At 49.5% G+C, this 22,196-nt stretch overlaps 4 protein-coding genes across 4 annotated transcripts; 1 reads left to right on the top strand and 3 right to left on the bottom strand.

The window, feature by feature from the left end:
• Nucleotides 1-2,787: 2,787 nt before the first annotated feature.
• Nucleotides 2,788-3,290, bottom strand: LOC137824825 (uncharacterized). Its single transcript, XM_068630502.1, has 2 exons — nucleotides 2,970-3,290; nucleotides 2,788-2,928 (listed from the first exon to the last, which is right to left on the bottom strand). Exons 1-2 carry the CDS (start codon nucleotides 3,288-3,290, stop codon nucleotides 2,788-2,790), a joined length of 462 nt encoding a protein of 153 aa, XP_068486603.1.
• A 1,285-nt stretch (nucleotides 3,291-4,575) lies between these two features.
• On the bottom strand, nucleotides 4,576-6,417 carry LOC137824824 (uncharacterized). The gene has a single exon (XM_068630501.1). The coding sequence runs from the start codon at nucleotides 6,415-6,417 to the stop codon at nucleotides 4,576-4,578; it is 1,842 nt and encodes a 613-aa protein (XP_068486602.1).
• Nucleotides 6,418-16,072: 9,655 nt separating this feature from the next.
• On the bottom strand, nucleotides 16,073-17,668 carry LOC137824823 (uncharacterized). The gene has a single exon (XM_068630500.1). The coding sequence runs from the start codon at nucleotides 17,666-17,668 to the stop codon at nucleotides 16,073-16,075; it is 1,596 nt and encodes a 531-aa protein (XP_068486601.1).
• Nucleotides 17,669-18,951: 1,283 nt separating this feature from the next.
• On the top strand, nucleotides 18,952-20,145 carry LOC137824821 (uncharacterized). Its single transcript, XM_068630499.1, has 2 exons — nucleotides 18,952-19,482; nucleotides 19,738-20,145. Exons 1-2 carry the CDS (start codon nucleotides 18,952-18,954, stop codon nucleotides 20,143-20,145), a joined length of 939 nt encoding a protein of 312 aa, XP_068486600.1.
• Nucleotides 20,146-22,196: the final 2,051 nt, after the last annotated feature.

Genomic DNA, 22,196 nt, shown 5'->3' with positions numbered 1-22,196 from the left:
TCTGGCCTGCACCCGTTCTAGGCGAGGAGGACCTTTAATCTCTTCTCACCTGTTATCACTTACGGCGAGTAGGTTTTTTTAATCCTTTCTCGCCTATACTCGTAACGGCGAGTAGGGCTTTTTTAATCTTTTCTCGCCTGCACTCGTTCGAGCCGAGGAGGTCTTTTTAATCTTTTCTTGCCTGAACTCACTCGAGGGTGAGGAGGACTTTCTCTGGTGCCTCAACTTGCTCAGGGGCTACCTTTTCCCTGGAGGCACTAAGGACATTCAATCTCATCTCGCCTGAACTCACTCGAGGGTGAGGAGGAATTTCAAACTTTGCCTCAATTTGCTTACGCAAAGTAGTCTTGCAATCTGTTCTAAACATCAGATGCTGGAGCTAGCTGTTCCTACTTGAGGAGGGGGCGCCCCGAAGAAATCCCTTAACCCCTAATCAAGGGCTAGGCATCCAGATTTAACTTATATCTATCATCTGATACCGGGGCTTGCTATTCCTACTTGAGGAGGGGACGTCCCGAAGGAATCCCTTAACCCCTACTCAAGGACTAGGCGCCCGGATTTTAACTCACACTGACCTAGTAGTACCTTATCTTAATCTCTTCTCGCCTACACTCGCTCCTGGCGAGGAGGACTTTTAATCTCTTCTCGCCTGCACTCGCTCACGGCGAGGAGGTCTATTCAATGTCTTCTCGCCTACGCTCGCTCACGGCGAGGAGGACTAGAAACGTCATACTTGTGCCTCCGATCGCCACATGGCGATGAGGACTTAAAACATTGTGCTTTAAAACCTTGTATTGAATGCATGCAATCTGAATTTGTCTTAAATTAAACAAAGAAGATAAAGTCTCTTTCCAAATGCTTAAAAAACGATGAGCATGCAAACTTAACAACTGCGAAACTTTAATAACTTTTTGAAACTGTACCGTCCCGTACCCGGGCGTTGACAAAGTCAAAGTCAAAGTCAGCGTCGAGGTCAAAGTCAACATAAGGCGTCGCCTAGATGAGGCGACGCCGAGTGCAAGCGTCGCCAAGAGGAAGCGTCGCCAAGATAAGACGTCGCCTAGAGCAGGCGTCGCCATGGTAAAATGTCGCAAAAGCAAGGCAATCAGAGTGTTGCTCCCCGATACCCATGGGTAGGAAAGACCATGGAGGGAGCGACGCCGTGGGAAGGCCTCAAACCCCGATAACCCGGGGTAGCAGTAAAGAGAAGAGAAAGGTGGCTTCAAGGCCATAGTAATAGCGCCAGTGGAGAGCAATCTGACTATGGCTTCAAGGCCATAGTAATAGCGTCAGAATAGAAACGTCAATTTGTCAAGTTCAAGGTAATTAAAGCTATTTAATAAACTTTACGTTTCGAGCGTTTAAGGTACTATAAATGCTCCCAAGCGGTTTAAACGTCATAAAGGCGCTGAACGTTTTATAATTAAATGCGCTTTAAGACGCTTTAAATGCTAGAGTAGTTTAAATAGCGCCTTGAATGTTGGAAACGGGGTTCAAACTTTTGGCAGACTTTCCTAGAACACGCTCTAGTTGCTTGCTCGAGTCTAGGGGCTACGCACAAGGGACTAGGGAGAGAGGTTGTTTGCCAAAACGAGAAAATAGACACTATACACAGTTTCTTTTGACCACCTTCAGAGTGCCATTCACGGTGCTCCGATACGGAGGTGTAGAGTTTTGGTGTTTCTTGCCAGCTGACTTGACCGTCGGAGTGCAAACGGCCGCTAGGGCGCCCTTTTGTCCTTCTTTGCTGGAATCCACAGGTAACTAGTGGGAAGGTGTCCCTAGCTGACGTGTGAGGTTGCGCACAAAGACGTCCCAGGTCAACCGGCCGGAACAGAAACCTTCTTTATTGGGTGACCTCGTTAAAAAACCCTCTTCAGGGAAAAAGAGTGCCCCCTTGAAAAACTGTTTTATTGCTACTTACAATGTTTTAACTGTAATAAAACTTGAGATGGGTGGCGTTCCAAGTGCGAGGAATCGCCCCTCCTTCCAGTGTCTCTAGGTGGTAAGCGCCGTTTCCGAGTGCTTCGGTTATTCTGAACGGTCCCGTCCACTTGGGCGATAGCTTGTTCTACATCTCGTACTGGTGGGCCTTCCTCATCACCAGGTCGCAATCTCTGAATCGCCTTGATTTCATCCTGGAGTTGTACTTGCATCGAACTCTTCTTTTTACTGCTTCGGCCTTTACCCTTGCCTCCTCCCTGACCTCGTCCAGCAAATACAAATTCATTCTCCTTTCGGCGTTCGAGTCTTCTGCCACAAAGTTCTGGAACCTTCGCGAGCTTTCCTGGATTTCGACTGGGATCATCGCATCGCACCCATATACCAAGCTAAACGGGGTTTCGTGGGTTCCCGATTGCTCGGTGGTATGATATGCCCATACTATGCGGGGGACTTCCTCAGCCCAAGACCCCTTGGCTTTCTCCAACCTCCTCTTCAATCCTCTCAGCAACACTCGATTGGCCGACTCCACTTGCCCATTCGTCTGTGGGTACTCCACAGAGGCAAACACCTGTTGCGTCCCAATATCCTCGCACAACTTCTTCAATAGGTGACTTGCAAACTGGGTCCCATTATCTGATACCAAATGCTTGGGCACACCAAAACGACACACAATGTTCTTCCATACGAAACTCTGAATCTTGTGTGCGGTGATCTGGGCTACTGGTTCCGCTTCGATCCATTTCGTGAAGTACTCGATCGCTACAACCAAGTACTTCATTTTCCTGATCGCCAACGGGAAGGGTCCCAGAATATCGATTCCCCACGTATGAAACGGCCAGGTGTCTAGGCAAGCAGGTCAGCTCGGGCATTCTGCTCCCTCAGTACGTGCACCACTTCGAACAAGGCAAAAGACCTTCTTAACTCCTGTACATATTCTAGGTAAGTCGCCATCTGTGGATCCTTGGCTTGGAATTCGCCGATCACCTGTCCGGTGATCAGCAAAGAGTCGCTTTTGGCATCAGTACCTTCGCCCCCATTTCCTTTGCCAATAGGATACCGACAATCAATGCTTCATATTCCGCCTGATTATTGCTGGCTTTGAAGGCGAACCTCAGGGATTGTTCTATTAACACGCCGTTGGGTCCCTCCAGAATGACTCCAGCCCCACTACCTAGCTGGTTGGATGATCCATCAACCGAGAGTACCCGACGATCATCACTTCCGACAATATGTGTCGTTTCAGCGGATAGCTCGACCACAAAGTCGGCGAAGATTTGCCCCTTGATCGGTCCTCGGGGTTCATACCTGACGTCGAACTCTGACAATTCCACCGCCCATTTTACCATCCTCCCAGCTACATCGGTTTCTTTAGAACCTTCTGGATGGGCAAGTCAGTCATCACCCATACTGCGAAGCTCTGGAAGTAATGTCGTAGCCTTCTTGCCGAAAACACGACCGCTAGCGCCGCTTTCTGTAAGGCTTGGTATCTCACTTCCGGACCTTGTAACACCTTACTGACAAAATAGATAGGTTTCTGAATTTGTTCTTGTTCTTGGACGAGCACCGCACTCAACGCCCTTTCGGTGACGACGAAGTATAACTTGAGGGGCGTTCCCACTTGGGGTTTGCACAAAACCGGCGGGCTCGCTAAGTATTCCTTGAGTTTTACGAAAGCCTCTTCACACTCTCTCGTCCAGACAAACCTGTTATTCCTCTTTAAACACTGGAAATACGGGTGGCCCCCCTCCCCACTGGCAGATACGAATCGTGACAGAGCGGCCATCCGACCTGTAAGATGTTGTACCTCCTTGACAGTGGCAAGGCTTCTCATTGCTAGGATGGCGGCACACTTATCAGGATTCACTTCGATTCCTCTTTCGGTTAAGAGGAAACCCAAAAACTTTCCCGCTTCTACGCCGAAAATGCACTTCTCCGGGTTTAGCTTCAGCCTGTACTTGGCTATTGTAACGAATAGCTCTTCTAGATCGGCAACGTGCCGATTCTTCTTCGGGGACGTCACGACCATGTCGTCGACATAAGCTTGCACGTTCCTCCCTAGCATAGGCGCGAGCACTTTATCCATCAGCCTCTGATACGTGGCTCCCGCGTTCTTCAACCCAAAAGGCATCACCCTGTAACAATAGCACAACCTTTCCGTCATGAAGGCAGTTTTTTCCTCATCCATGGGGTGCATCTTGATCTGGTTGTACCCCGAGAAGGCACCCAGGAAGCTTAACAGCTTGCACCCTGCTGCACTGTCTACCAGGGCATCTATACTGGGCAAAGGGTAGGAATCCTTTGGACACGCCTTGTTCAGATCTGTGAAATAGATGCACATTCGCCATCTTCCGTTGCTCTTCCTCACCAACACAACATTAGCGAGCCACTCCGGATACTGTACTTCCTTGATGTGGCCTGCGGCGAGGAGTTTCTGTGTTTCCTCTTTGATCGCCTGCCTCCTTTCTTCGTTGAACTTCCTCCTTCTTTGACGGACTGGCTTGACTTGGGGGTCCATTTCCAAACGATGGGACAAAAGGTCGGGATCAATTCCCGGCATATCTGAGGCGGACCATGCAAACGCATTCAGATGTCTACTTATCACCTTGGCAATCTGGTCCCGCGTTTCGTCATCTAGGTTTTTCCCAGCTTGAATGCCTTCCCGCCAATCTCCTTCTCGAGCCAATCCTTGACCGGCTGGGGCCTCCTTTCATTGGCGATGACCGCCCTTGCGATTCCTGACTCCCTGGTGGCCTCCGGGCGATCGCCTTCTTCCTCTATCCGGGCGACGCTCGCAATATTTGGCATCTCCACATCCCCTTCAGCGATTACTTGAAGTGTAGTGCCTACTCGCCGGTTCTCCTGTCTGGGGCCTGCACCAGGGGGTGGCGTTGTGCTTACATGGCACACTGATCGCCTATTTCTGAGGCTGTTTTCATAGCACTTTTTTGCCTCCTTTTGATCAGAGCAGATGGTGATAACCACCCCTTCCATCGAAGGGAGCTTGACCTTCATATGCCTAGTGGAGGGTACAGCTCCTATCCTGTTGAGTGTTGGCCTCCCTAACAAGATTTTGTACGCTGAGGGGGCATTCACGACCAGGTACCTGATCTTCTCTATTCGCGAAACCACCCCATCTGTGAATGTCGTTCTTAACTCAATGTATCCCCTGACCTCCACTTGGTCACCAGCAAAGCCATATAGGCAGCCCCCATACGGCCTCAGATGGTCTGGGGACAACTGTAACTTCTCGAAAGTTGGCCAGAACATCACATCTGCCGAGCTCCCTTGATCGACCAATGCTCGATGAACCATCCTTCCCGCCATGACGAGCGAGATCACAATGGGGTCGTTGTCGTGGGGCACAACGTCCCTGAGATCTTCTTTGGTGAACGTGATGTCCACATCGGGCGAATGATCCTCAAAAGCCTCTACTGACATTATGGACCTAGCATACTTCTTGCATTGTGACGCAGTACACCCACCGCCCGAGAACCCACCCGCTATGGTGTGGACCTCGCCGTGGATGGGCACCTCGTGCTGTTGTCCCTCGCCACTCGTCAGTTGCGAAACTGACGATTCTCCTATCTGCTTCTCCACCAAGTAGTCCTTCAGGAAGCCAATCCTTACGAGTTCATCCAATTGGTGACCCAGCGCCAAACAATTGTTAATATGATGCCCAAATGCTTCGTGGAATTTGCACCATGATTCCTTGTGGGGTCCTAGCACCTTGTCAGACTTCACCGGTGGCCTCAACCTGCCGGCTATGTTGGGCACCGCGATCAGATCTTTGAGTTCCATCACTAAGTTGTGCCTCGGTGGCCTGTTTTCTTCTCTCCTTTCCTCTGCTCGACCCCTAGGCTGGGTCGTCCTAGGCTCGTAGGCGCGCTTTCTGTCTAAGTGTTTTCTCTCTGTGGCGGCTTGGTGAACCCTAACAGGTTGCGTACGTATCAGTGCCTTGGGCCGCGCGGGTGCAGCGGTCGTGCACTTCTCGTACGCCTCACCTTCCGAGGCAATGTGCTCTACCGCTCGTCGTCTTATTTCAGCGAAAGTTTTGGGGCGGCTGCAGTTAAGCGTTTTACTAAAAGATCCGGGACGTACCCCCTTCCTGGATGCGTACACAATCATGGGTTCCTCCGTGGTGCCCACTTTCACCACTTGTGCCCCGAAACGGCTTATGTATTCCTTTAGGGTTTCGCCTTGGAACTGCTTGACGTCGTAAAGGTCGTATGAGACTGGGGCGGGAGTTCTATTGGCTAGATACTGCTCTCTGAATAGTTGTGAGAGTTGGGCGAAGGACGTGACAAGGGCCTCTGGGAGGCTGATGAACCAATCCATAGCCATTCCCGTCAAGGTGCTCATGAAAAGCTTGCATCTCACGGTGTCTGAACTGCCTACCAGCAACATCTGTGTGTGGAACGCCGTGAGGTGTGCCTCAGGATTAGGGGTGGCAAAGCGGGCCAGCCCGCCCCGCATTGGCCCACCCCGCAAAATTATTGCGGGCTAGAATTTCCGACCCGCCCCGCATAAGACCTGGCCTGCGAGTTTGCGGGCCAGCCCGCATTCTTTTTTTTAATTTTTTTTTTTTTTACATTTTGTTCTTAAAAAATTGTCAAATTAAACTTATATATTTGTTACTATCAAACCTAATTTTTTTTTTCTTCCTTTTCAAACATAGTCAAACATCAAAACATTAAACATTAAGATAAATATCAAATATCACTATTCTTCCACTTTCAAAATATTAAAAATATCTAATTCTAAAACATTAAACATAAACAAACATTAATTCAAAAACATTAAATATTACAAAGTTGATCCGATCGGTCATCGGTAGTCGATGACGTCAGCAGCAGAGAACCACGTGGACCACTCGCAGGGTGACACGTGGACCAGGTGGCAGAGGGGTCAGGGAGACGATCGCCAAGAGCAGTGATCGGTGGTCAGTAACCAAGCGACCACCAACAGATCAGGCGGCAGAGAGGTCGGGGGACAGATCATCCAGAATGGTGATCGGTGGTCAGTAGCCAAGTGGCCACCAACAGACCAGTTCTCAGACTAGCGCCTGAAGGCAGAGCGCGAGAAGCGAATAAACACTGATCAGTCATCGGGTGTATTGTCATCGGGGTCTCGTGTTACACGCAGTTAAACTGGGACTGAGGTTCCCAGCGAGAGCGTTACGCATGGATCTCGCATGAGCACACCTCAGGGAATCATGCACCAGAGTGGCCTGAGGGAACTAGTAAACCAGTCAGCGATTGGTGATTCCCTCAACCCATTACGTGCGTGACATCATGAAGGGTAAGCTGTATACGCAGAGAGCAACGTTTGGTGAGTGGGCCTAGACCAGCCGCACCCGACGTTCTCCTAAGAGTATGCGACTTACCCAGATGAGAGAAATATCCTAAGTTACTCCGCAAGGGCGTAACTTAGGCACACAAAGAGAAGCGCTAGAGCCCTTCCAGTAAGTGACACGTGTGTGGTTAGATGTGAGTTGCAGGCCTCCACGTGTCACCATCTGAGAGGAGTGCGGTCCAAACAAAAGTGCACTCCGTACCATTAAGGGTACAGACAGGCGCAGCCCAGCGCAGAGACGCGCGGACACGCACAGACACCCACGCTCTCTGATTCTGCAGGTACACTGTCTCTGAAAAGTATAACAGGGTTCTGACACATGCCAGAAAAGCATAACAGAATTCTGTTATGCCCAGAAAACAGAGGGAGAGAGATAAAGAGAAGGAATCAGGGAGAGAAGGGAGAGGAGGGGGAGACGAAAAACAGAGAGCAAGAGTTTTTCACACACACTACTAGTTTTCTCATTTGGTGGTTCTGTGGACTAACTTGATCGTCGGAGTGCAAACGACCGCTAGAGGCGCCGTCTGTGTGTTTTGCAGGTCACGTTTGGAGATCCAAGACAAGGTTCTGAGGGTGATTCTGTAGAAAACGCAGTCGCGTAGACGGGACAGAGTGTGCTACAGAGCGATTCCTCCACGTTCGAGTTGTCGGCAGGATCAAAAGTGGACTTTAAGCCTAACTCAACCCCATAAAACCGGCTCATAGGGTTGAGGTTTGCACCCACTTATATACAATGAAAGGCTCTAATCTCTAGTCGATGTGGGATCTCCAACACACCCGCTTCACGCCGAGACTGCCAACTGCGTGGGACTATATATTTTGGGTGGTCCGATAGCGGCCCGATAGCGGGTGGCACGATAGGCCCAACACAAACACTCGCTAGGATAGGCTCGAAGTGGCTCTGATACCATATTACGAAGTGGACTTTAAGCCTAACTCAACCCCATAAAACCGGCTCATAAGGTTGAGGTTTGCACCCACTTATATACAATGAATGGCTTTAATCTCTAGTCGATGTGGGATCTCCAACACACCCCCCTCACGCCGAGACTGCCAACTCGTGCGTGGGACTGTATATTATGGGTGGTCCGATAGCGGCCCGATAGCGGGTAGCCTGATAAGCCCAACAAATACTCGCTAGGATAGGCTCAAAATGGCTCTGATACCATATTACGAAGTGGACTTTAAGCCTAACTCAACCCCATAAAACCGGCTCATAGGGTTGAGGTTTGCACCCACTTATATACAATGAAAGGCTCTAATCTCTAGTCGATGTGGGATCTCCAACAGGTTTTCCAAACAACTTTTCATGAGGAGTGATGTTATCAAGTAATGGAGTAGGAATAGCATTTATTAAGAAAACAACATGATTTACAGCAAATTCCCAAAAAATAGGATTAAACATAAACATTATTGACATTCTTCCATTTCAATAACATTGGATACCGCCTTAGAAAAACTTTCATCCATTTTTTTTTCTTGCGGGCCACGGGCTAATGCGGGTTAGCGGGTTGAAAAGGTCAGCCCGCCCCGCGTTTTTTACCAGCGGGCTGCGGGTCGGCCCGCACGGCCCGCCCTGCTTCGCCATCCCTACTCAGGATCCTCCACCCCCGTGAAGGTTGCTTTGGGTCCCGTGAACGTATTAGGAATCGCTGTCTCCAGAATTGCCTGCGAAAAAGGTGTTGTGAATTCCCTGGGTGGGGATGCAGTCTCAGGCTCGTCCCTGCCACGCCATCCATGGCGTAAATCCTCATTGGCGCGGTGGAGCTCGTCGTTTCTTACTTGAGAGGCTGCCAGATCCGCCTGCATGCGCTCCTGCTCCACCTTTGAGGCTGCCATCGCGTCATGCAGCCCTTGCACCATACCCATGAGTTGTTGCAGGGTCATCTCTTCACTCCTGGCGCGTGCTGGTCGGGTGGTCATGGCTCTCTGGAGATCCTCTCAACTTATCTGGGTTTCGAAAACTGGAACTGAAAACTTGTGTGGTGGAACCGATGTTTATATCCACACGACGATGGGTGCCAGATGTTCCTGCCGGTTGACCGGGATCGTCTTCGCGCGTGGCTTAACCTTGCGAGCTAGGGCACCTTCGTCTTGTTCCGCCTATGAGTACCTGAAAGAAGTGAACAAAGGGGCGCCCTCGCGGCCGTTTGCACTCCGACGATCAAGTCAGCTAACGAGAAACACTAAAGTGACTGAAAACTGTATGACTAAAGTTGTGTTGCCCTAATTGCCTTGTGCTCACTGTGGGGTGCTACGAAGACAACTAGGGTTTGTGCTCTGTGTGACTATGAGAATTAGGTTAAAACTCGTGTAACTGTAAAAGCGTACCTTACTAGGGCTCTTCGTGCCCTTTATATAGGTGAAAACTAGGGTTTACCTTTGCGTTGCTGCTATTATCTAGGGTTCCTTGGAGAAGGTCCTTGCGCCGCTATCCTTAGGATCTTAGCGTATCTGGCCCATGGACTTCCCTTATCTGGTGTGCAATGAATAACCTTGCGACCACTTGGGCTCTAACTTAAGCGCTGTATTTCTCGCGCCATCATACTATTTGGGCGCCAACTCATGCGCCCCAATCACTGGTTACTTGCTCTGGGTATGTCTACCTTTCTCTCGTACCATGCACGTGGTTTAACCCTGGTCGTGGCCCTCTCATGGGTCGTATCTACCCCCTGCTGGCACTAGAACTCATGGCCTTGGAGCCACCTTTCTTTACCTTGTTACTGTTCTGGACTGTCGAGGCTATACCTCATCTTGGCGAGGTCTCTCTTAAGCGACATCCCCTTGGGCGACGTCTCCATTGGGCGACGTCTCTCTACGTATTGACTTTGACTTTGACTTTGACCACCCCGGGACGGTACAGATATCATCATTCCCAAACACATTTTTCCAACTTGGTCAGTTTTTCAAACCTCCTTTTCTGCTATCCCACCATTTCCTAAAGCTAAGTCATGTTTATCTTTGTCTTCAACTTTTACTTGTACACATAAACTGACTTTGTTACGTGCAGGGTTTCAGAATTCGAGGTCGAATTCTCTCCAACTCGGGGAGTATGATGGATATCCAATAGGAGAGGATTTTATTAATGAAGGAAGAGGATTTTCACCTACACATTTGAAGTTCTTCCTTCTAGTCTTCTCACAAATTAAAAGAAGTCAAAGAGAAGATAAAGCTAAAGATAAAGAAGTCTACAAACTCTCAAATAACAGGCTTCATTTTGAATATCTCTCTTTAAGTAGAAAATATATAGAATAGCCTTTAGGAAGGTGCTTAGAGAGAAACATAAGAAACCTCTTTTGTAAAAGCATCCTTAGTAGTAGTTTAGAAATAGTAGAAGCTTAGGGGGGTGTGAACTTAGTAAGGGATGCTAGGGGGAGTGTAGATATGAGTTAGGAGGTGCCAAACTAGGAAGGAAAGTCACACTTCCTTCATGCACTAGTTGGCGCCGAAATTATATGTCATTTAGGGGCACATTTGCATTTGATTAGCTTTGCATTTCAGCACCTTATAGGCTATAAATAAAGGTGCTTAGCTTCTACAAATCAGATTTGGAATTTGAAGTAAGAAAACTCTACTCAATTGGAGAGAGAAATTGGAAGAGCTTTGGTGCCTTCATCAAGTCTTATCTTGGGTGTCAATGGTGAACCTCAAGTGGCGGCAACACACTAATCTTGGAGTATCCACACTCTAAGTGGCGTGATCACTCACCTATTCTTCCATCTCCAAAAGTTTTCTATTCTCATTCTTTGTTTCTTCTTCATGTTCATGTTCTAGCTTACTTGTTCTTCAATTCTGTTCGGTGCCTTTGCTGTATTTTCAATTCTGTTTGGTATTTTTCCTTTCATTGGATGAGTTCAATTGTTGTTTCTTCAATTCTTGTGGTTGTGATTCAATTTGACAATACATGGACTTCCGTGTGAGCTTTGGTTCGGTGCAAAGTCTTGGTGAGTTCTTGAAGTAGAACCTTGATCCAATTCTAACTAAAGTGCCAATTCATGACCAACTCAAGTTGTTCCTAAGAATGTCAAAGAATCATGTATTCTTGCTATTGCATTCACATCACAGGGCTTCTCAATGAAGTGGTCCCTCTTCGCACAAAGATCGCTGATCTTGAGGCGGTTGCAGAAACCTCTAAGGCATATCGGAAGAAACTCGAGGACCAATGTGTGGACCGGGAGCAGAAGCTGGGGAAGACGGAGGTCGCTCTTGCGAACAAAACTGATGAGTGTTCCTAATTAACCACTAAGAATGCCTCCCTCCTAGCCAAAGTCCAAGAGTTGACCTCTGCCCTGGCCTCCAAGGACCAAAAGATGACCGCTCAAGCTGCCAACTTCAAAGTTGCGGAGGAGAAGCTGATAGGGGAGGCTGCCACCGGTTTCGCTGATGGGTTCGCAGAGGCCCTTGTTCAAGCTGCCTGTGCAAACCCCGGCATCGACGTCTCTGGGTGCAGCCCCTTCAATGAAGTGGTCGACGGCAAGCTTGTGCCTTTGGAGGCCTCCGAGGAATAACCTTCTTCTTGTTTCAACAAAAACATCTGATGTGTACATAGTTACCTTTTGTTTAACTTGTAATCGTTATGAACCTTGACTCATAATTATAACTTTTGATTTACTTTAATGCCTACTTAAACTTTTATCTTCACATTCTTGTCCGCTTCCACCTTCTCTTGCACTTTTATCTGTTTCTGCTTCCTTTTCTATATCAAAGGCCCAACTGGTACTTGCCTTCAATGTATTTCTTGGTTGTTTCGCTTTTACTCTTTAGGTAACGCGTGTCTCTCCCTCTTATTCTTTCTTCTTAAGGCGTGAGGCACACCCTTTAATGACTCATGCTTCTGCGCTTTTTCTTCTTAATCTTCGAATTTCCTTTTCCCTCTGAACTTGTGAAATCTTCAACCTGCTTCCTACTTACCTTTCTGGGGCCCAAGGCTGATGGAGATCAAGCTCAAGTGGACATGGAGGCCAATCATCAAGAGCAAGAAGAGGTTGAGGCTCAAGTGGAGGACGCCCATGGAGGTCAAAGCCCACCTCAAAGGCTTACAAGAAGCATGTTCAAAGCTTTAGGAGCTAATGGACGTTTATTTTCTCTTTTTGTAATTTCTTTGTGTGAAGGTGCTTAAGAGGGAAACATTAGAAACCTCTTCTGTTAAAGCATCTTTAGGTCCTTAGTTAGGAGTATTAGGGGGGGTACGTTAGTAGATAGGTGTAGGAGTAATTAGGGAGGTGCCAAAGTGAGAGAGAAGGTCACACCTTCTTCATGACCATAGTTGGCGCCACTTTCATTAGCTTTTGGGGGGAATTTTGAATTTAATTTGCCTTGCATTTTAGCACCTCTAGGCTATAAATTAAGGTGCTGCCCTTGTACATTTCATATTTGAATTTTGATTAGAGAAACTATACTCAATTTTTGAGAGAGCATTGGAGAGCTTGGTCCCTTCTTCACTAGTCTTATCTTGATGGTTCAATGGTTACCTCAAGTGGCGGCTTGCACATTTATCTTGGAGTATCCATCCTCCTAGTGGCGTGATCATCCAACCATTCCTCCATCTTCATGAGCTTTCTCTTCTCCTTCCTTCCTTTTCTTTTAATTGTTCATGTCTTAGCTTGTTTCTCTTGAATTTCTGTTCGGCAGTTTCAATTCTTATGAGTTTTGGTTCGGTTCTTTTGCTTCCTTGCTGTTCTATGTTGTTTCTTCTTCATTTTTAGTCTTTATGTTCGGTTCAATTCTGTTCTATTCCATTTTGTTCGGTGCTTTTGTTTTCCCTTCCATTTTAATCGGTTCAATTTGACAATAATTGGAACTTCCATATGAGTTTGGGTTTTGGTACTAGTTTTGGTGAGTTCTTGTTCATAGAACCTTGATCCAATTCTATGATAAAGTGCCTATCTAATATCCAACTCAAGATGATTCCTAAGAATGTCAAGAATCATTGTAAGTGTGCTAGTGGAAGGCAGTACTGACCTTCTCATCGATTTAGGATGAAAAGGGGAGTCTCTTCTTCTTTGGCCTCGACATCGCTCAAGGGCGAGGAGGACTTATCTGTTCTTCTGTGGCCTCGACATCGCTCGAAGGCGCGGAGGACTTATCCTACCTGTGCTGGGTGTCTACGCTCGAGGAGAGACCTGCTCTGGGTGTCCTTAGCGTGTCTAAATACTTTGGGACAAAAGTCGTGCTCTGGTGCCCACGCCCATGGGGAGGTCTAAACAATAGTATCGTATCGTCCATGGAGTGTCTAAAACACCAGGGTAACTCAACCCTTATCTTTTTACGTTTAGTGCCCACGACTGAGGAGAGGCCTGCTACCGCAACACCGTATTGTCCTCAGGGTATTTGAAAACACCAAGGTGTAACGTTCTAAACATCAGACGCTGGGGCTAGCTGTTCATACTTGAGGAGGGGCCGTCCCGAAGGAACCCCTTAACCCCTGATCAAGGACTAGGCACCCAGATTTTAGCTTGCATCTATCGCCTGATACCGGGGCCAGCTATTCATACCTGAGAAGGGCGCGTCCCGAAGGAATCCCTTAACCCCTACTCAAGGACTAAGCGCCCGGGATTTTAACTTATGTCTAACATCTGACACCGGGGCCAGCTGTTTATGCCTGAGGAGGGGGCGTCCCGAAGGAATCCCTTGGCCCCTGCTCAAGGACTAGGCTTCCGGATTTTAATTCATACTGATATCTGGTAATGGGGCTAGTTGTTCATACTTGAGGAGGGGGTGTCGCGAAGGAATCCCTTAACCCCTGATCAAGGACTAGGCTCCCGGATTTTAAATTATACTAGACATACCTGTTATCTTGCTCTGAACTTGACTTCTTCTCGATTATTTGGTGGCGACGCCTTGTGCTGGCGACGCCTTGTTCTAGTAACACCTTATCTTGGCGACGCCTCATCTTGGCGACGCCTCATCTTGGCGACGACTCATCTTGGCAACGCCTTGTCTTGGCGACGACTCATCTTGGCGACAACTCATCTTGGCGACGCCTTGTCTTGGCGACGACTCATCTTGGCGACGACTCATCTTGGCGACGACTCATCTTGGCGACGCCTTGTCTTGGCGACGACTCATCTTGGCGACGCCTTATCTTGGTGGCGCCTCAAGTTTTCGTCTTTGTTTCTTTAACCTTTGATCTTACATTCGAATGAGAGAAAAACTAGAGCAAAAATATTTTAACTTTTCTTTTCTTTATTTGGGTGACCTCGTTAAAAAACCCCCGGGAGGGAAAAAGAGTGTCCCCTTTACAAACTTCAACTGGAATAACATCAACTGAAATAAAACTTTAAATTTTCCGCATTCCAGCTACGTGGGATGGGGCTCCCTTCTAAAGTCTCTAGCTTATACGAACCATTCCCTTTGGCTTTGGTTATTCTGAACGGTCCAGTCCACTTGGGAGACAACTTGTTTTCTAATTCGTAGGAGTGAGCCTTCCTCATGACCAGATCACCAATCTGGAATTGTCGCAGCTTCACTTTGGAGCTGTACTGACGCTCCACTCTTCTCTTCACGGCCTCGGCCTTAATTTTCACTTCTTCCCTAGCCTCCTCTATCAGGTCCAGGTTCACCCTCCTTTCTTCGTTGGATTCTTCCGCCACGAAACCCAGGAAACGGGGCGAGTTTTCGTGGATCAATACTGGGATCATGGCGTCCGATCCATACACTAAGCTGAAGGGTGTCTCCATGGTGGAGGATTGAGGTGTGGTGTGGCAAGCCCATACGATCCTTGGTACTTCATCTTCCCACGCCCCTTTCGCCTTCTCTAGTCTGCGTTTCAAACCCTTCAACAAAACTCTGTTTGCTGACTCGACCTGCCCATTTGTCTGGGGGTGTTCGACTGATGCGAACACCTGCTTGATTCCTATTTCTGTACATAGCTTCCCCAACTGTTGGCTTGCGAACTGGGTGCCATTGTCTGAAATGAGACGCCTTGGTACTCCGAAACGACACACAATGCTCTTCCAAACAAAGTGTTGTACCCTGTGGGCGGTGATCTGTGCCACTGGTTCGGCTTTTATCCACTTGGTGAAGTACTCGATGGCAACGATCAAATACTTCATCTGCCTTATCGCCAATGGGAATGGACCTACGATGTCAATTCCCCAAGAATGGAAAGGCCAGGGCTGTATATGGATCTCAATTCCTCTGGCGGCGCCTTGTGCCAATCAGCGTGCCTCTGGCACTGCTTGCAATGCTGGGTGTATCGTACGCAATCCTCTTCTTGCCCTCCTCTGGCTTTGCTGGGAGGATTCCATTTGCTAGGTATCGCCTGTAAGGGGTCATCCAAGTGTCGCCTTCCTCCAAAGTGCATACCTGTACACCCCTTTCTGCCACGAAGTCGGCATAGACTTGCCCTTTGATGGACCCCCTGGGCTCATATTGGATATCGAACTCTGACAACTCGACCGCCCATCGAACCATCCTCCCTGCCACATCTGGCTTCTGAAGTACCTTTTGGATATGGAGGTTTGTCATTACTACCACTGTGAAGCTGTGGAAATAGTGGCGGAGCCTCCGTGCTGAGAATACTACCGCTAGCGCCGCTTTCTCTAGTGACTGGTACCTCAATTCTGGGCCTTGTAAGGCCTTGCTCACGAAGTAGATGGGCTTCTGCACCTGGTCTTGTTCCTGGAAAAGTATAGAATTGATGGCCCACTCAGTCACCGCAAAGTACAAGCGGAGGGGGACGCCTACTTGTGGCTTGCAAAGCACAGGTGGCCTCGCCAAGTACTCCTTCAACTTGAGAAACGCTGCTTCACATTCGTCTGTCCATGCGAAACGGCTATTCCTTTTGAGGCACTGGAAGTAAGGGTGGCCCTTTTCTCCTCCAGCTGATACGAATCTTGATAATGCTGCCATTCGCCTCGTTAGTTGTTGAACTTCTTTCACGAGACTCATTCATGTGGTCCTCTTCTATAGGCGTCGCCCTATCGGATGCATCGGGCATCGCCTCCTCTGACTCTTCTTCCATGGGCGAGGACTCTCCGTATACTCCTTCCTTTGGCGAGGCGTCACCGTATCTTCCTTCTGTGCGTGCATCTTCTATAGGTGTCGCCCTCGCAGGTGTGGCCTCGACAGGCGTGGACTCCACGGGCGTCGCCTCTTCCAATGGTTCTAACTCCATTTGCGAATCTGAAACGGGTGGTCGTTCAATCACCATGACCACGCCTCTCTTTATCTTCAGGCTATTTTCATAGCACTTTCGGGCTTCTTCTTGATCCGACTTGATCATAATTACCTTACCACTAAGATCTGGTAGCTTCATCTTCATGTGGCGCGTGGAGGACAGCGCCCTCAATCTGTTCAGAGCAGGTCTGCCTAACAAAATGTTGTAGGCGGAGTTGGCGTTAACCACCAAGTACCGGATGTTCTCGGTGCGTGATGCTGCTCCATCAGTGAACGTTGTCCTCAGCTCCAAGTAGCCTCGTACCTCTACTGGATTATCTGCAAACCCATACAAGCATCCAGTATAGGATCCCAAAAGATCGGGGGACAACTGTAGCTTGTTGAAAGTTGACCAAAACATGACATCTGCGGAACTCCTTTGGTCGACGAGAACCCTATGCACCTTCCTTCCTACCGTGACTACTGAAATGACCACTGGGTCATTTTCGTGTGGGACCACATCCCGCAGGTCAGCCCTTGTGAAAACGAGATATGACTCCCATGGGACGTCTGGAAATTCCTCTGCAACCGTACTCACTGACCTCACATATTTCTTCCGTTGAGAGGCAGTGGGCCCTCCTCCAGAAAAGCCGCTAGAGATGGTGTGCACTTCTCTGTGAGTTGGGACTTCATGCGCTTGACCTTCCTCTGGCGTCGTCGAGACTGTGGTCGTAGTGGACCCAGTGAGATAATCTTTCAAGAAACCATTCTTCACAAGCTCGTCCAACTGATAGCCCAGCGCCAAGCAGTTATTAATATGGTGCCCAAACGCCTCGTGGAATTTGCACCATGATTCCTTGGGAGGCCCTAGTATTTTGTCACACTTCACCGGTGGCCTCAACCTGTCAGCTATGTTGGGCACAACGATGAGGTCTTTGAGTTCCACCACAAAGTTGTGCCTTAGTGGTCTATTTCCCTCTCTCCTTCCTTCGGCTCGACCCCTTGGCTGGGCCCTCCTTGTCTCGTAAGTGCACTTCCTGTCTGAGTTCTTTTTCTCTGTGGTGGCTTCGTGGACCCTAGCAGGTTGTGTGCGTATCTGCGCCCTTGGCCGCACAAGTGCAACAACTGTGCACTTCTCGTATGCCTCGCCCTCCGAGGCAATGTGCTCTACTGCCCGACGCCTCACTTCAGCAAAAGTTTTGGGGCGGCTGCGGTTGAGCGATTTGCTAAAAGATCCAGGACACACTCCCTTCCTAAATGCGTACACGATCATGGGCTCGTCTGTGGTACCCACCTTCACAACCTGTGCCCCGAAGCAGCTTATGTACTCCTTCAGTGTTTCCCCTTGGTATTGCTTTACGTCGAAAAGGTCATACGAAACTGGGGCTGGGGCCCTATTGGCTAAATACTACTCTCTGAATAGTTGTGAGAGCTATGCGAAAGACGTAATGTGACCCTCTGGGAGGCTGATGAACCAGTCCATGGCCATCCCAGTCAAAGTGCTCATAAAGAGCTTGCATCTCACGGCATCAGAACAGCCAACTAGCATCATCTGTGTGTGGAAGGCAGTGAGGTACGCCTCAGGATCCTCCATCCCCGTGAAGGTTACCTTGGGCCCTGTGAACGTGTTGGGGATTGTTGCCTCTAAGATTGCTTGTGAGAACAGCGTTGTGAATTCTCTAGGTGGGGAGGCAGCCTCAGGCTTGTCTACGTCGCGCCATCCACGGCGCAACTCCTCGTTGGCTCGGTGGAGCTCATCGTTTCTCGCCTGAGAAGCTGCAAGATCCGCCTGTATACGCTCTTGCTCCACTCTCGACGCTGCCATTGCTTCCTGCAGCCCTTGCATCATGCCCATGAGTTGTTGCATGGTCATATCTTTACTCCTAGTGCGTGCAGGTCTAGTGGTCATGGCTTTCTGAAAACCCTCTTAACTTGCCTAGGTCTTGAGAACTGGAACTGGAAAACTTGTGTGGTGGGACTGATGTTTTATATTGGCCCCACGGTGGGCGCCAAATGTTCCCGCCGGTTGACCGGGATCGTCTTTGCGCGTGGCTTGTCCCTGCGAGCTAGGGCACCTTCGTCTTGCTCCGTCTATGAGTACCTGAAAGAAGTGAACAAAGGGGCGCCCTCGCGGCCGTTTGCACTCCGACGATCAAGTCAGCTAACGAGAAACATCAAAAGGCTGATCTTCGCGACGTCGTTCCCCATGATAACGACCCGGTGGTGATTTCGATTGTAACCGCGGGGAGGAAAGTACACCGAGTGCTTGTAGACCAGGGCAGCTCGGCAAATGTGATGTTCTGGCCTACGTTTAATAAGTTGCAGCTGTCTCCTGACCAGCTTAGTCCATACAAGGGGTGTTTGTATGGTTTTGCGGGAGATCAAGTGGAGGTGCGTGGTTATTTGGAGTTGAGGACGACCTTTACAGATGGCTCAGCATCTCGCACATAAAATATAAGATACTTAGTGGTAAACGCCCACTCGAAGTAAAACATCTTGTTAGGAAGGCCGCCTCTGAATTGGCTGAGGGGGGTGTCGTCTACACGCCATATGAAGATGAAGCTGCCCGATCTAAGTAGGAAGGTGATCGTGATCAAGTCCGATCAGCAAGAAGCCAAAAGGTGCTATGAGAATAGCCTCAAAACAAAGAGGGGTGTGTTCATGGTGGTGGAGCGCCCACACATGGAGGAGGCGCCCATGGAGGAGGACTGTGTAGGCATGCGCCGTGCAGAGAACGCTCGGGAGAGGCGACCTGAGCCAGCTGAGAACGTTGTGGAGAGGCAAATTGGAGGTAAGACGTTTAAGTTGGCTGAATCGTTAGACCAAGAGGAACAAAACCAAGTGGCAGAGGTGATATCGAGACATTTGGACGCCTTCGCATGGTCCGCCTCGGACATGCTAGGTATTGACCCGAATTTTCTATGCCACTGCCTCACCATGGACCCCAAAGTCCGACCTGTGCGCCAGAGAAGAAGAAAGTTTAATGAAGAAAGGCGGTTGGTCATACAGGAAGAGATGAGGAAGTTGTTGAGTGCCGGCCACATCAGGGAGATTCAATATCCTAAGTGGTTGGCCAATGTGGTCTTGGTGAAGAAGGCCAATGGGAAGTGGAGGATGTGCGTAGACTTCACTGACCTCAACAAGGCGTGCGCAAAGGATTCGTACCCTTTGCCAAGCATCGACGCGTTGGTGGACAACGCCTCGGGTTGTAGGATGCTCAGTTTCCTGGACGCGTTCTCAAGGTATAATCAGATCAATATGCACCCCCGCAACGAGTGCAAAACGGCGTTCATGACCGAGACATCCTGCTACTCTTACACCGTGATGCCGTTCTGCCTGAAGAACGCAGGCGCCACCTATCAGAGGTTGATGGATAAGGTCCTTGCGCCCATGTCGGGAAGAAACATGCAGGCCTATGTGGATGACATGGTAGTGACCTCGCAGGAGAGGGGACAACAAATAGTTCATTTGGAAGATCTATTCGCTACAATAGCCAAGTATCGTTTGAGGCTGAACCCCGAAAAGTGTGTATTTGGGGTCGAGGCGGGTAAATTCTTGGGGTTCCTACTCACCGAGCGTGGGATAGAGGCGAACCTAGACAAGTGTGTGGCGATCCTCGCCATGAGGAGCCTCGCCTCGGTGAAAGAAGTACAACAGCTGACAGGGCAGATGGCGGCCCTGTCCAGATTCGTATCCGTTGGAGGAGATAAGGGCCACCCCTACTTCCAGTGTTTAACAAGAAACAGTTAGTCTGTGTGGACCAAGGAGTGTGAGGCGGCGTTCCTCAAGTTAAAGGAATACCTGGCCGCTCCCCCGTGTTGTGCAAGCAACAGATGGACGTGCCCCTCCGGTTGTATTTTGTTGTGATCGAGCGGGCAATCAGCTCAATCCTCGTTCAGAAGCAGGACCAGACGCAAAAGCCAATATACTTCATGAGCAAGGTGTTACAAGGGCCAGAGGCGAGGTCTTAAGTCTTAGAGAAGGCAGCACTGACCGTGGTGTTCTCGGCCAGGAGGCTCCGTCACTACTTCCAGAGCTTCACGGTGGTAGTGATGACGAACCTCCCTATCCGAAAAGTGTTGCAGAAGCCAGACGTGGCGGGGAGGATGGTACACTGGGCGGTGGAGCTATCGGAGTTCGATGTCTAGTATGAGCCCCGAGGCCCCATCAAAGGCTAAGTCTACGCGGATTTCGTGGTGGAGCTCTCCCTAGGGAGTGCACAACAAGAAGAGGAGGTTAGTTTCAAGTGTGTACTCTCAGTTGATGGGTCCTCAAATCAGCAGGGAAGTGGAGCCGGTGTGATCTTGGAGGGGCCAAATGGGTTGTTGATTGAACAGGCCCTGAGGTTCGCCTTCAAATCCAGTAACAACCAGGCGGAGTACGAGGCCCTAATAGCGGAATGCTCTTGGCCAAGGAGATGGGAGCACGAAGCTTGCTAGCAAAGAGCGATTCCCAGTTAGTTATGCGTCAAGTAACCGGGGAGTACCAAGCTAAAGATCCACAAATGGCTGCATACTTGGGCTATGTTCAAGTCTTGAAGGGGGCGTTCGCGGTGTTCGAGCTGGTACACGTCCCAAGGGAGTAGAATGGCCGTGCTGACCTGCTTGCCAAGCTGGCCAGCTCGGGTAAGGGGGGAAGACAGAGGACGGTAATACAGGAAACCCTCAAAACACCACGAACGTTTGTTTGAGATAAAATGGTAAGCGTTTTTCAGATTAGGGCGTTTAGGGGAAGGGCGAGGAGTCATCGGTCGTTGACTCAGGACACGCTGAAGACGCCCAATGTAAGTGTTTATCCAGTCTCATTTGGAGGGCAGGATCCTATGCAGGTATGCGTGCTGGAGGAGGGGGACACGTGGATGACGCCCTATAGGCGCTACCTTGCCAATGGGTACTCCCAGTAGAGCCCGAGGAGGGCAAGAAGGTAAAGAGAAACTCCGCAAGGTACACCCTCGTTGACGGAGCACTATTCAGGCATGGGTTCACACACCCGATCTTGACGTGTGTGAGCAGAGATCAGTGTACGAGGATAATGGCTCAGCTCCACGAGGGAATTTGTGGGAGCCATGTTGGTGGTAGGTCTTTAGCGTCGAAGGTTGTACGCGCAGGGTATTACTGGCTGACAGTAAGAGAAGATTACGTGAGGTACGCCCAACGGTGCAAGCAGTGCCAACAGCACGCCGACTGGCACAAGGAGCCACCAGAAGAGTTGAGGTCCATCTATAGTCCGTGGCCCTTCCATAGGTGGGGAATCGACATTCTGGGACCATTCCCGTTGGCAATAAGACAGATTAAGTATTTGATAGTGGCCATCAAATACTTCTCGAAGTGGATTGAAGCCGAGCCGGTAATGCAGATCACGGCTCACGAGATGCCCGTTCTCGGTGAGGTTCACACCATTGCTGGGGGTTTTTCCGGCGGAGGACCCACGCCTCCCAGCGAAAGAAATACGCGAGGGGGGTCAACTCGATCGAAGAAAGGATCTCGGGTGAGCCATGGGAATCTGACCTCGTATTCACGAGAGGGGATCTTCGAGACGTGGTGCCACATGACAATGACCCCGTGGTCATTTCGGTTGTCACGGCTGGAAGAAAGGTGCACAGAGTTCTTGTCGACCAGGGAAGTTCAGCAGACGTCATGTTCTGGTCTACATTCAACAAGTTACGGTTGTCTCCCGACCTTCTGAGGCCCTACACAGGGTGCCTGTATGGGTTCGCGGATAACCAGGTGGAAGCCCGAGGCTACCTGGAGTTGAGGACTACGTTCACGGATGGAGAAGCCTCGCGTACCGAAAGCATCCGG

The sequence above is a fragment of the Phaseolus vulgaris genome, chromosome 8, assembly GCF_000499845.2.
Source record: "Phaseolus vulgaris cultivar G19833 chromosome 8, P. vulgaris v2.0, whole genome shotgun sequence".
Classification (NCBI taxonomy): Eukaryota; Viridiplantae; Streptophyta; class Magnoliopsida; order Fabales; family Fabaceae; genus Phaseolus; species Phaseolus vulgaris.
This window is presented reverse-complemented; position numbering and strand designations above follow the sequence as displayed.

Bases quoted from the DNA above. Each gene is read 5' to 3' on its own strand.
- LOC137824825 (XM_068630502.1), bottom strand. From the start codon at position 3,290: ATGGTAAAATGGGCGGTGGAATTGTCAGAGTTCGACGTCAGGTATGAA. The intron at 2,929-2,969 runs GTACTGATGCCA...ATCACCGGACAG, and splicing joins CAAAGGAAATGGGGGCGAAG to GTGATCGGCGAATTCCAAGC.
- LOC137824824 (XM_068630501.1), bottom strand. From the start codon at position 6,417: ATGCGGGGCGGGCTGGCCCGCTTTGCCACCCCTAATCCTGAGGCACAC.
- LOC137824823 (XM_068630500.1), bottom strand. From the start codon at position 17,668: ATGATCGTGTACGCATTTAGGAAGGGAGTGTGTCCTGGATCTTTTAGC.
- LOC137824821 (XM_068630499.1), top strand. From the start codon at position 18,952: ATGAAGCTGCCCGATCTAAGTAGGAAGGTGATCGTGATCAAGTCCGAT. The intron at 19,483-19,737 runs GTGAAGAAGGCC...TTCTGCCTGAAG, and splicing joins GGTTGGCCAATGTGGTCTTG to AACGCAGGCGCCACCTATCA.